Source organism: Chrysochloris asiatica, unplaced genomic scaffold (genome assembly GCF_000296735.1).
Source record: "Chrysochloris asiatica unplaced genomic scaffold, ChrAsi1.0 scaffold00174, whole genome shotgun sequence".
NCBI lineage: Eukaryota > Metazoa > Chordata > Mammalia > Afrosoricida > Chrysochloridae > Chrysochloris > Chrysochloris asiatica.
The window spans coordinates 4,598,889-4,611,253 of NW_006408692.1; the positions used below are offsets into that span (position 1 = coordinate 4,598,889).

At 36.5% G+C, this 12,365-nt stretch overlaps 1 protein-coding gene across 2 annotated transcripts in view; it reads right to left on the minus strand.

Annotated features, from left to right (window-relative positions):
* Positions 1-761: 761 nt before the first annotated feature.
* CDK17 (cyclin-dependent kinase 17) overlaps positions 762-12,365 on the minus strand; it is a 111,714-nt gene continuing 100,110 nt past the window's right edge. Inside the window, exons 10-16 of one of the 2 annotated variants that reach the window (XM_006871805.1) lie at positions 9,814-9,934; positions 7,071-7,168; positions 6,206-6,311; positions 4,631-4,673; positions 2,810-2,900; positions 1,425-1,502; positions 762-897 (exon numbers count right to left, since the gene is read on the minus strand). In XM_006871805.1, the coding sequence (XP_006871867.1) occupies positions 860-897; positions 1,425-1,502; positions 2,810-2,900; positions 4,631-4,673; positions 6,206-6,311; positions 7,071-7,168; positions 9,814-9,934 (575 nt within the window). In that variant the 3' untranslated portion in view covers positions 762-859. The remainder of the gene's footprint in view (positions 898-1,424; positions 1,503-2,809; positions 2,901-4,630; positions 4,674-6,205; positions 6,312-7,070; positions 7,169-9,813; positions 9,935-12,365) is intronic. The other variant, XM_006871804.1, reaches the window with a different exon arrangement.

Below are 12,365 nucleotides of genomic sequence, written 5' to 3' on the forward strand. Positions count from 1 at the left end.
ATAATGGTTGCAACAATGGATTCAGACATAGCAATGATTGTGAGGAGGGCGTAGGTCTGGGCAGTATTTCATTTTGTTGTATATAGGACTGCACAACAGCACTCCACAACAACAAAAACAGTTTCTAAAATGAAAAATAGATAAAATAATTCTGGTGCTTTAATTACTGATATCTAATGTGAGATCCCCAAAATGTCTGGTATTCACTTGCTTGAATCAACTTCTGCATCGCATGCTTTCCTAAATATTAATGTGCTTATAAATCTCTTTGCTACTCTATTTGTCAATGTTCCGTAAGAACGTATATAGCATGAACTTAGAATGTTCAAAATGGCTCACTTATTTTACTTTTAAGCAAAGCTAAATTTACATTCCAGGAAACACTGCAGTTTAATTTAAAAAACAAACAAACAAACAAAAAATTGCAGCAGTAAAACAATTTGTGAGGAGAAACAGATGCATTCACATATAATAAAGCCACTGCAACTTCTTCAGGCATTCAACTGTTGTGTTAAATAAACAGACAGCAGTTATTTAGCAGCAATGATTCCGCAATAAATAATGCACTGTGTTTCTCAGTACTGCACAACAAGTGCAGCTACAGTTACATCAACAGCTGTAACCTACTGGCTCTAATGGCAGAGGAGACCTTAAAACCAACTGTACAAAAAAATTGTCACACTGTGACAACAAATATAAAAACAATCTGTAGGTCTGAAATAAAAAGACTCCACTGTGAAGAGGACAGTGTAGACAAACAGAGGTTCCAAGTCCACCAAAAGAAATAATTGCCTTCAGATCCGAGTTCTTGATTGATAAGAAAGGCTGGGGGGCTGGGCTTGAAACCATGCTATCAGACTTAAAAGAGCATGCTCTGTCTTCTGTTCTTCCCATGTCCTAAAATATAAAGTCATTTCATGAAGCAGTTCAAGGTTCAGATTTATCCCACATACAGTATTTGGTGACTCTAGGAGGCTAATGTTCCCACCAGGAAATGCTAATATTCCACAGCAAGAGTGCTCAGCACCGCCTTAAGTGACCCCGTTGTTGCTGGGTCCGTCTACAGCGTCTATGCTCCGAAGTGACGAACCTGATGACTAAGGAAGCACAAGGTGTGTCTTCTGCCTCAGGTACCAGGCATGGCGTGCTCAGTGATCAAGCCAGGTCACCTGTCAAGGTCTTTGTGCCATCTGTAGCTTTCACGATCTCTGACTTGACTGAGTCAGATTTCTCTCTGAAGATTTACTGAGCTGCCCACATCATACGAAAAAGTGAGCACGTGCAATGCTAAACATACAAGGTTGTGGAATGCACTGTACATTGGTTTTTACATCGATAATTTTACTGACCAATCTATAAACCAAAAGCTTGATTCCATGCAAAAATTCATGATCGACACGTGAAATGGTTTATGACAAACACACCTGTCTCTGGATAAGAAGAATTTCGAAAACCCGGGTCCTTTTGCAATTGAATTTCTTTCAAACTGAATATTGAAACACCTAAAATGTATAGACACACATCATCAGTCTAACACTATTAAAACAAACACAATGAACTACAGATAATTTTTTTTTAATATACATACTGATTCCATATCTATAAACATTTATACAGTATGTACAAATTAACAGCCCCGCTTAAATATCTTCCTTTTAGTCCCATTGTTTTAGCATGAAAACCAAGGAAAGTAATTCACATTCAGAACCTTTCTTTACCCTACTCAACTTTAAAGCACCTGCAAGTGTGTTTGTCTGTTCTAGGGCTGACTGGGATTAAGCAATCTAATTCAAATGCACTACTCGGTTCTTATACACTCAGCCCTTTATCTCTGTCTCCTTATAATGGGGGAGAAGGTATCAGGCTCTCACACTATCTTCAGATTCTCAAAGAGAAACAAGGAGTACATTAATGCAACAATAACTGACTAGCTCAAACTACAAAACTTAGTATAAACAATGATATGTAAATATCATCTTGAAAACATGTATAATTCATCTCTCTTATTTCTCTGAGAGGTAGTCTTCATTAAAAAATACCCAGTAAACTCTAAGTGAAAGTCTTAAGGATTCTTGATTTCCAATTAGCTTTTTCACTGATTGCTACTTAAACCTTGAGTGGATCAATATTGTCTAATAAGTGAAAATGGAAAATTAATGAAAGCTTTGGGCAACTCAGCTTCCAAATACTCTTCTAATTTCCCAGTCACCTTAACTCATTTTAAAACAAAATACTGGGGTAATAATGATTGAAAAAGAAATATGCTGAGTCAAACGAGTCATGTTAGTTAGGCATGGGAAATCTGCCGTGCTAGTGACTGACAATATGCTTGCCACTGCTGTGGGATTGTGAAGTCAGAACAACCACACACACAGTAAAGGAATAGATTTATCTATTAGGAAGGATATTTACATTTACAAAAAAAACACTCTTATGCATTGGTTGTTCTTGGTAACACTGCCAGAAATCCACTCTAGAACAGCTCTGAATCAGAGCCACAATGTGCTTTAATGACAATAAACTCCAATAATACGAGAGACTATTCCTAGATAATACTAAGTTACTGTCTGCTTAAGGAGGAGTTGGAATGTGCTCAATGTGATAAGGAATAAATTAAAACACAGGCACATAAAACATACATCTTCCTTTGAGAAAAGTTCTGATCTAATTACAAGAAATACTAGAATTTTAGGATTAAAAACCAACAATTTTCTCTCCCTAAATCCCTAACCTACCCCATTCTGCAACTGTAGAAAGATTAAAATAAAGTACATGGGAAAGGAAGGAGGGAGCATTTAAACTTTCTTACTTTCAGATAAAGCATGTATTCTTGGTCCCAGACTTCGAAAATATACATGTTTCATGGCATCTTCTGCTGAAACCCTTTTCTTAGATTCGTACTGTGAAAAGATAAAGAACTGCTTTATCAGTTTTTTCTCTGGGTTGTACAGGGCATGTTAGCATTCAGAGCTACTGTCATTTAAAGATCTTGATTACTTAATGTGATGACTACTTCTCAAAGCACCAATTTGGAATACTCCAGATGCACTCATAATTTGAGTTGCTACTGAGATTAAAAAGCAATAATTACGTCTGAGTTCCAAATTTCCAAGTTAATGTGGATCTTAACTAAGATTTAGATTACTTATGTTTTGTTAAGTGCTGAAAAATAAATATATATGACCTTTGACATTACTTTTCTTTGAGTAAAACAAAAGGACTGATGGAAAGACACCCAGTACTTTGATGCTGGTGCATGGCATCAGGTTAATCTGATTCACAAGGACCCTGTGTGAGAGGGTAGAACTGTCACAGAGTTTTCTAAGCTACAATCATTAGAGGAGTAGGCGTCTGGCCATTTCTCCTGTGGAACCACTGATGGGTTTGAACTGCTGATCTACAGTTAGCACTCAAGTACTTACCATTACACTACTTAAACCACTGTTGCTGTACTTGTTGTTAAGTGCCATTGAGTCTGTTCTGACTCGTAGCAACTCTGTACAGGGTGGGGGTGGGTTGAACCACCAACTTCGGGGTTAGCAGTTCAGTGTTTATCCTACAGAACCATACATTTTTCAAGTTTTAAATGCATCCAGGAGTTCCTGAGTGGTGTGAACAGTTAAGTGCTTGACTAGTAGCCAAAAGGTTGGCCATTTCAAGCCACCCAGAGGTATCCAGAAGACAGATAAGGCAATCTGTTTCTGAAGGGTCACAGCCTTGAAAGCCTTATGGAGCAGTGCTACACTGTGTACACATCAGGTGGTCATGAGTCAGAACTGAACTGATGTGGTGCTGTAGGATAAGCACTGGACTGCTAACTAAAAGGCTGTAAGTTCAAACCCACCAGATGCTCCTTGGAAACCCTATACATGGTCACTATGAGTTAGAACTGACTTGACGATGCTTAATAATAACAACAAATGCTTCCAACGCCTACAGATTAATCATGAATCATAAATATTCTAAAATTAAACTGGCTATGACTATCCTGTTCCCTAATCCCAAAACTGTCTTACAATTATGTTCTAACCAATGAGATTTACAAAGAAAGCTTGCAGATAAAAGACAACCACTATGAATGGCATCACCCTTGCTCTTCCTTCATCTCCCTGATGTGAATGTATAGGGTTCCCGAGGTGGGCTTGGACTTCTGATCTTTCAGATTACAGTTCAGTGCTTATACAGTGCCACACCAGGAATAAAAAGAGAACATAAATTTCAGTGAACATGGTCTTATATAGTTGATCAATACTAGCAACTGACTACCTCAGACTGGTCTAGGTCATGATGGACACTAAGTAACAACATAGTAGTTTTCAAACGCGTGCCTTAAAACAATATTTTGTTGTTGTTAAGTGCCTTCCAGTAGGTCCTAAACTCATAGTGACCCTGATTAGGGTTTCTGAGAAGCAGCTCGTGGGTTTGAACTGCAGACCTTGTGGTTTGCAGTCTAGTGCTGATCCTACAACGCCAAACCAGGAGGTCTAAGCATGCCTGATATTACCATAAATAATACTGTTTAATTGTTACAAATATAAGAGCAGTATTTCTAACTTTGTTTCACAGATGAGGGACCTTAAGCCTAGAAGTTAACTGTCATTTAACAATGGTAAAATAAGATATAACTTACCTGAAGAAATTTTGTTATCAACTCAATTCCTTCCGAGTCTAACCTAGAAACAACAAAAAACAAGTAACAGCTCCTTCCCTTTTATTTTAGTTAATAGAAATCTTTAGATAAAACTTATTTTCTAAGTATTTCAATCTGCCTTAAAATAATCATTCTTGTTGCTTTCAAATACACTCAGATCTGTTTTATCACTAAAAAACCTTATCTTGCTACATGTTTAAGAAGAAATCATAAACAACTAGCCTTCAATTCAGGAGCAAATTAGATTACTAATATTACATAATTTTAAAAACCACCATTCTGTCTCAAAACTAAGTGATCTTATCCAACTTTCACTGGCAAAAATATAATGATGAGTAAAAAAATATTTTCCCCAAGTGCTGTCAGTGGGTACTGTAGATGCTGCAGCCCACATACTACTCTCCTTAGCAGTTTGCCATTCTGGCACATGTACAAGGCTCTCTGGGTACAGACAAATTAGGTTCTAAAGTCACTGAGAATCTGCTTCAAAAAAGAGCTTCACCTTTCTACAATGAACATTACAAACAGCAAGCAATATGTAAATGACAAAAATAGGATTTAAGCTACTTGTGGAGACATACAAAAAAAATCCCTGTATATGATCTTATCCTTCCTAAGGAAGTTAGTCAGAATGATACCAGTTGCTACAGTTAACAATAAGAACATCAATCCACAAGAAAAATTTAAAAATACTTTTTGGATCAGGACTAGGTTTCTGTTCCTAGATGGAGAATAAAAGCAAAATGTGATCAAGTGTGTTATATTGTATGCACTGTGAATAACTTTGGGCTTAAAAAAATCATGGTCTTATTTGGTATCTTGGTACCTTAATTTTCTTCAAAGGATAGAAAAATGTAATCAAAGGGTAAGTTCTTTTATGTTGCTTACTAAAAATGTAAGTATCATTCATTAAATAAAAATGTTCTGACTCAAATGTTATTGGAAGTTTGGGGGTAGACATCAGAAGAAACTTTAATCAATATTAATAGTTAATATTTAAGAGATTAAATTTTGCTGAGGAGTCTGAAAGAGTTCATACTCTTCAAATATAAACTGTCATTACTGACAAAATACTGATGGGTCATCTTATGTCAGGTTTCATTCATAGCATTTCTTTAAATTTTAAAAATATATATATAATAATTCTGTAGAAAACAAACCAGAAATGTCATTATGGTCTTCATGACACTGAATAAAGCCATCAACCAAAGTCTTCTTTCTGGGAAGAGTGTCTACCTAAAATTCTGGAATTCTAATTGCATATATTTACATTAATTTTATTTATACCTAATTCTGGTGAGTCATGATTACTAAATTTAAAAACTTATCTAAAAGAGGAAGAAGGACTTTTGAACAAATTAGCATCTTAAGATATTTAAGAATAAGTGTATGACATATGTATATGGTTAATAATGAAGAGACTGAATTTTGTTGAAGGGTCTGAAAATAAATATATATATTCCCCTACTTTGGCTAAGATATTAAAATCAAAATACTGAAGGAACTATATATAGGTTTCCCATCCCCCTTTTCACTTAAAGAGGACAAAATTACCTAGGTGCATGGTTAATTAGAGGCTGTGGTTTATATTTTGGAAAGCTGTAGTTCTTGAATTCATCATTTGAAGAAACACCTGGCCATGTATCCTGAGATGGAGTTCCTGAATTTAAAATAAATGAACAATTTATATATCTATTAAAATATACACGATTTTACATACATATAAATTTTATATATACATATGCACATATATTTAAATAGACAGAAATAACTGTCTTAGGGAAGTGTCTTTATATTTACTAGATGATTTCACCATTTTAACTGAAATTGGAGTGATACAACTATACCATATATGGATTTTACTAGACTATGCAATAATGCCCTAACAATGGTGGTGATGCCTGGCCCCATTTCCATTAGTTGACACCTAAGCAAGGAGCTTTGGTAGCATAGTGGTTATGAATTGGGCTCTAACCTCAAGGTCGGCAGTTCGAAACTACCAGCGATTCCGCAGGAGAAAGATGAGGCAGTCTGCTCCCGTAAAGATTTACAGCCTTGGAAACCCTGTGTAGGGTCACTATGAGTCGGAACCGACTCCACAGTACTTAACAACAACAAGCTAGATACATTTCCTAATAACATGCTAATATTAATTTTCAATAGCATTTTTATTCTCTGTTTTTCCAAAGAATCTTTATTGCAAGAGTGGACTTTGGTAAATGAAAAGAAGTTACCTAGAAGGATCAATCAAAAGAATATATCAACTACAATTCCTATAAATAACAGTTATTTACCTGAGTCTCAGTATCAAATTTTTAAATAAAAATTTTCTAAAGTCTTCACAGCACATAAACACCATGACCTATCTAAACTAGACAATGAAAGGTGACAAATCATTGGAAAACATTTTTTCTATTACCAAGCAGTCGGAAAATCAAGTGCAGTTCATCTTCCACAGTAGATCCAGGAAATAGAGGTCTTCCAGAAGCCATTTCAAAGAAAATGCAACCTACACCCCTTTAAAATATACCATGGAGGGCAGAAGAAAAAAACAAAACAAAACAAATCCATTTACTTATTATGAAGTCCAAGAATCTTTTCCTTAAGATTTTATCTCTGGAGCATTTTGTACTCATATGTTAGTAAACCTCCTACAGAGATTTTTCAGAACCAACTAAAACTAAATTGTTAACATTTGCTCTATTTGTTACAACTTTCATATTGCTATAGCCCATGTTTCCTACTTAAAATGTCCAGTTCTCCTCTACATGATCCTTGAAGAATAACATCAACAATATCTAATCATGATTGAATGCTTACTATATGCCAGGAATTGTTTAAGTACACAGACATATCACCTATGATATGAATCATGGGCTGAAGTGGGCAAGATAGAAAGGACGAGAGGAAACTGGAGAGATGATGATGATAATTCAGGGGGTGATGGTGGCCTACAGTAATGGGCAGCAGAGATAAAGAGAAGCAAATAAATAAAGATTTTCTATGTAGGAAGCATAGAAGAACTATGTTGATGCAGGGTGAGTATGTGTAAGAGAAGAAAGAGAAAGGGATGGTGGTTCAATGACTGGATCTTATCTTCTAGGAACTAGAAATCCTTCCATTAAATGGCTCACAATTGAGTAATTGTATATAAAAAACATAACAGAAGGAAATACACGACTATAGCATTGTGGCTTGTTGTTAAGTGCTGCTGAGTCGGTTCCAACCCACAGCGACCCTGTATAGGGTTTCTGAGGAGCAGCTGGTGGGATGAGCCATCGACTTTGCAGTTCAAAGTGACCTTGCAGTCCAGTGCATTATACTGCAGCACTACACCAGGACTCTGTGGCTAGGATGCGCTTTATAAGGTCACTAGGCATTCAAGACGGGTAGACTGGTGTGAACAAAAGATCAATGATGAGAAACTCCCAAGTATTCTTAAACAACAGTGAGCAGCCCGTTTGAATAAAAGGGAATATTTGAGAAGCAGAATAGTCTGAATACATGGAAAGTGTAGTATAGAGATATGTTATGGAGATTTGTAAGTACCACATTAAGGAACTGGTACCTTTTTCTACAGGTAATGAGTGGGGAGGCAAAGAGGAATTTGAGTCATGACCAAAGACAGCAACAATTATGATAATTATTTTTATATCAATTTATAGTAGGTAGATTTTGGTAATTTTCAATGGTAACAGAAAATAATTTTGCTTTAAATTACTACTACCAGGCACTCTCCTAAGTGCTTAATATGCATTAGTTCATCTAGTTTTCACAGAACCACCTTTAAAAAAGCTTATATACACACACATACACACGTAGTCCTGGTATGGATAACCACAGTCCTGCTAACCACAAGGATGGATGTTCAAAACTCACCAGCCACTCCTTGAAAACCCTATACAGGGGGCTATGAGTTGGTATCAACTCCAAGGCACAAAACAACAAAGCATGAGGGTAAGTCCAAAATTATCTGCACTCTTGTTGTAGAATTTATTTTCAATCACCTTTTAAAAAGACAAACACATCATTTTTCAACATAATATCCTTGCTTTTCAATATACTTTGTCCATCTGTCAACAAGTTTTCAGATCCCTTATTAAAAAAATATTTTAGGTTGAGCTGCAAGGCATGAACATACTGCTGTCTTTACTTCTTCATCAGATAAATCTTCATTCTCAAAGGCCTGCTTTCAGGAGACTGAACAGGTGCAAGTCTGATGGAGCAAGATCAGGACTACAAAGAAGATACTTTAACAAAGTGTTTGAAAAATGTCAACAGTGTGAATAGAGTTGTGAGGACATGCATTGTCATGCAAGATATCACAACACCCTTGGATAGCAGTCCTCTCTAGGTTCAATCCGAAGTTTACACACTTCTGCTCTTCAGTGAGCATCTCACTATATAACAAGCACGGTTGACTGTTGAACCTTTTTTCTGATAGTGTTCTAATACGGGCCCTTGAGAATCCCAGAAAACAACTAAGCAATTTCTCAGCTGATGGTTGACTTTTGAACTTATTTTTGGTCAATGATTCAGGATGTTTCCATTCCATACTCTGTCTTTTAATTGTAGGCTTGTAGTGATGAATCCATGTATTGTCACCAGTAATGATTTTAAGAAAATTTTACCTTCCTTTGATTATATGTCCAAATTTTGTTTACAGATGTCCAAACGTTTGTGTACGTTCTTCCATGAGCTGTTTCGGTACCCATCACACACAAACTTTTCAAAGCCCAAGTTTGTGGTGGGTTATTTCATAAGCAGAGTCATGGCTAATTTGCAAATGATGTGCCACATAATCCACTGTCACTTGTCTATTCGACACAATCATTTTACGTACACTCCAATGTTGTCATCAGCCGTGGACGTGGAATCACAGTGAAGATCATTTTGGACTCACCCTCATGTGTTTGTGTGTGTGTGTAATTACTATTTCTATTTCCTCAAATGAGGAAACAAAGGTATAGAGCAGTGGTTTAAATGAAGTTATTGTATAGTTATAAGTGGCAGAGTTCACATTTAATCCTAAGTGATCTTACTCCCAAAGCTGACCTCTTAATCATCACGTATACTAAGTTGGGCATCGATTAGCATGCTCTACACTAACAGTTACAGCTCTTTCAGACCTATACATGGAAATAACATCTGCATATATTTACCACATATCAATCTGTGTTGAGTATTCTGAGGAACCCAGAAGCACATCAGGAGGCCGGTACCACAGTGTGACAACTTCATTTGAGTAGGTCTTTGTGGGAACTGACTTGGCTCTGGCTAGTCCTTCATAGGGAAAAGAAAACAAAGATGTAAGGTATAGTTATAATGGATTTCCCAACCCATACCCCTAGCGTAGTCCAGACTAAGGAATGCCTGAGATAGCTACTCAGCAATTTCAAGAAACACCAACAAAATTATTTCTAGGGATATTTTTTTGAGAGTCTTAGTTCAACAAATATACACTAAATCATAAGTCCACAACCACAGACTATTTTTATGAATTTGCATGTACCTAGTACCATGTCTGGGTCAATCTAAACATAAGACATTTTCCTTTTCTCATGAATCTTGAAGCCAGAATTGTTTCATAGGTCAATGACATGAAGATATATAATTTGATTTCTTAAGTATTTACCAACTTTTCACCTAATCCCAATTTCTATTTTAAAACCTGAAGCTATTGGTCTATGGTCATATGAGTTTTGCAGACAAGTTTTTTTTTGTTTTTTTGTTTTTTTGCAGAAGTCTATTAGGAGAAAGTATCATAGCCAAGATTAACTTGATGGCAGTTAACAACATCCTTTGACATTTCAATTCTGCTTTTTACTCTTTTTTGAGTTTTAAGTTTTTCAAATAAGATGACTATCCTTGCAATGTGTTGCCGTTAGGTACCATCGAGACAGTTCTGACTCATAGCAACCCTACACACAACAGAACAAAACATTGCCCAGTCCTGCAACCATCCTCACAATCAGTGCTACACTTGAGTCCATTACTGCTGTCACTGTGACAGTTCATCTCATTGGGAGTCTTCCTCTTTTTCACTGACCCTTCACTTTACAAGCATGATATCCTTCTCCAGGGATTGGTCCCTCCTGATAGTATGTCCGAAGTATGAGAGACAAAATTTCACCATCCTGGTTTCTAAGGAGTATTCTCTGTACTTTTCCCAACACAGACTTGTTTGTTCTTCTGGCAGTCCATGGTATTTTTAATATTCTTCTTCTACACCATAACTCAAATATGTCATTCTTCTACAGTTTTCCTTATTACATCATCCAACTTTCATATGCATGTGAGACTATTGAAAACATAATGGCTTGGATGAGGTGCTACATAATCCTCCAAGTGGTATCTTTGCTCTTGAACACTTTAAAGACGTGCTGTGCAGCAGATTTGCCTAATGTAATCCATAGTTTGATTCCTTAACTGTTGTTTCCATGAGTGTTGATAGTGGATCCAAGGAAAATGAAGTCTCTGACACCCTCAATCTTTTCTCTAGTTATCATGATGTTGTTCACTGGTTGAATGGTGAGGATTTTTGGTTTTGTTACACTGAGATGTAATCCATACTGAAGACTGTGTGAGGTCTTTGATCTTCATCAGTAAGTACTTTAAGTCCTCTTCCTTCCCTTTTAGCAAGCAAAGTTGTATCATCTGTGTATCACAGGTTGTTATGATTCTTCATCCAATACTGATGCCACGGTCCTCTTCATATAATTCATCTTCTTGAATTATTTGCTCAGCATACAGATTGAATAAGGATGGTGAAAGAATACAACCCTGGTACACACCTTTCCTGATTTTAGGCCATTCAGTGTCCTTTTAGAGTTCTTGTGTGGCACTGTAGGATAAGCACTGGACTGCAAGGTCAGTTTGAACCAAAAAATCAGTGGTTCAAACTCACCAGCTGATCCTATATAGGGGTACTAAAAGTCAGCACGAACTCGATGACACTAACAGCAACAACTACATTGTCCCTGTTTTGTTTGAATGATTGCCTCTTGGTCTATGAGTGTTCCTCAGGAGCACAATTAAGTGTTCTGCAATACCCACTCTTTACAATGTTATCTATAGCTTGTCATGATCCACACAGTCAAAAGTCTTTGCACAGTCAATAAAGCAAGGCGAACACATTTCTGGCATTCTCTCCTTTCAGTCAAGAGCCATCTGACATTAGCAATGATTTCCTAAGTTTCACACATCCTTGTCTGAATCTGGCTTGAACCTCTGGTAGTTCTCTGTCAATGTACTGTTGCAGCTATTTGTAAATTATCATTAGCAAAATTTTACTTGCATATAATGTTAATGATATTGCCAAAGATTTCACCAATCCGTTGGGTCAACTCTCTTTGGCATGGGTACAAATATTGATCTCTTCCAATTGATTGGCCAGGTAGCTGTCTTCCAAATTTCTTGGCATAGATGAGTGCCTGCACAGTGTTGCATCAGCTTGTTGAAAGACTGCAATTTGTATTCCATCAATTCCCAGAATCTTGATGATTGTCAATGCTTTCAATGTACCATGGACTTCTTCCTTAAGTACAATTGGCTATTGATTATATGCTCCCTCTTGAAATAGTTGAACATCGACCAATTTCTTTTTGGTTTTGTAGGACAAGCACAAGATTCCTTCCATTTTTTTCTATTTTTGATGTTTTCTGCATCATTCAATATTTTACCCATTGTTATTGTTGTTAAGTGCCATTGAGTC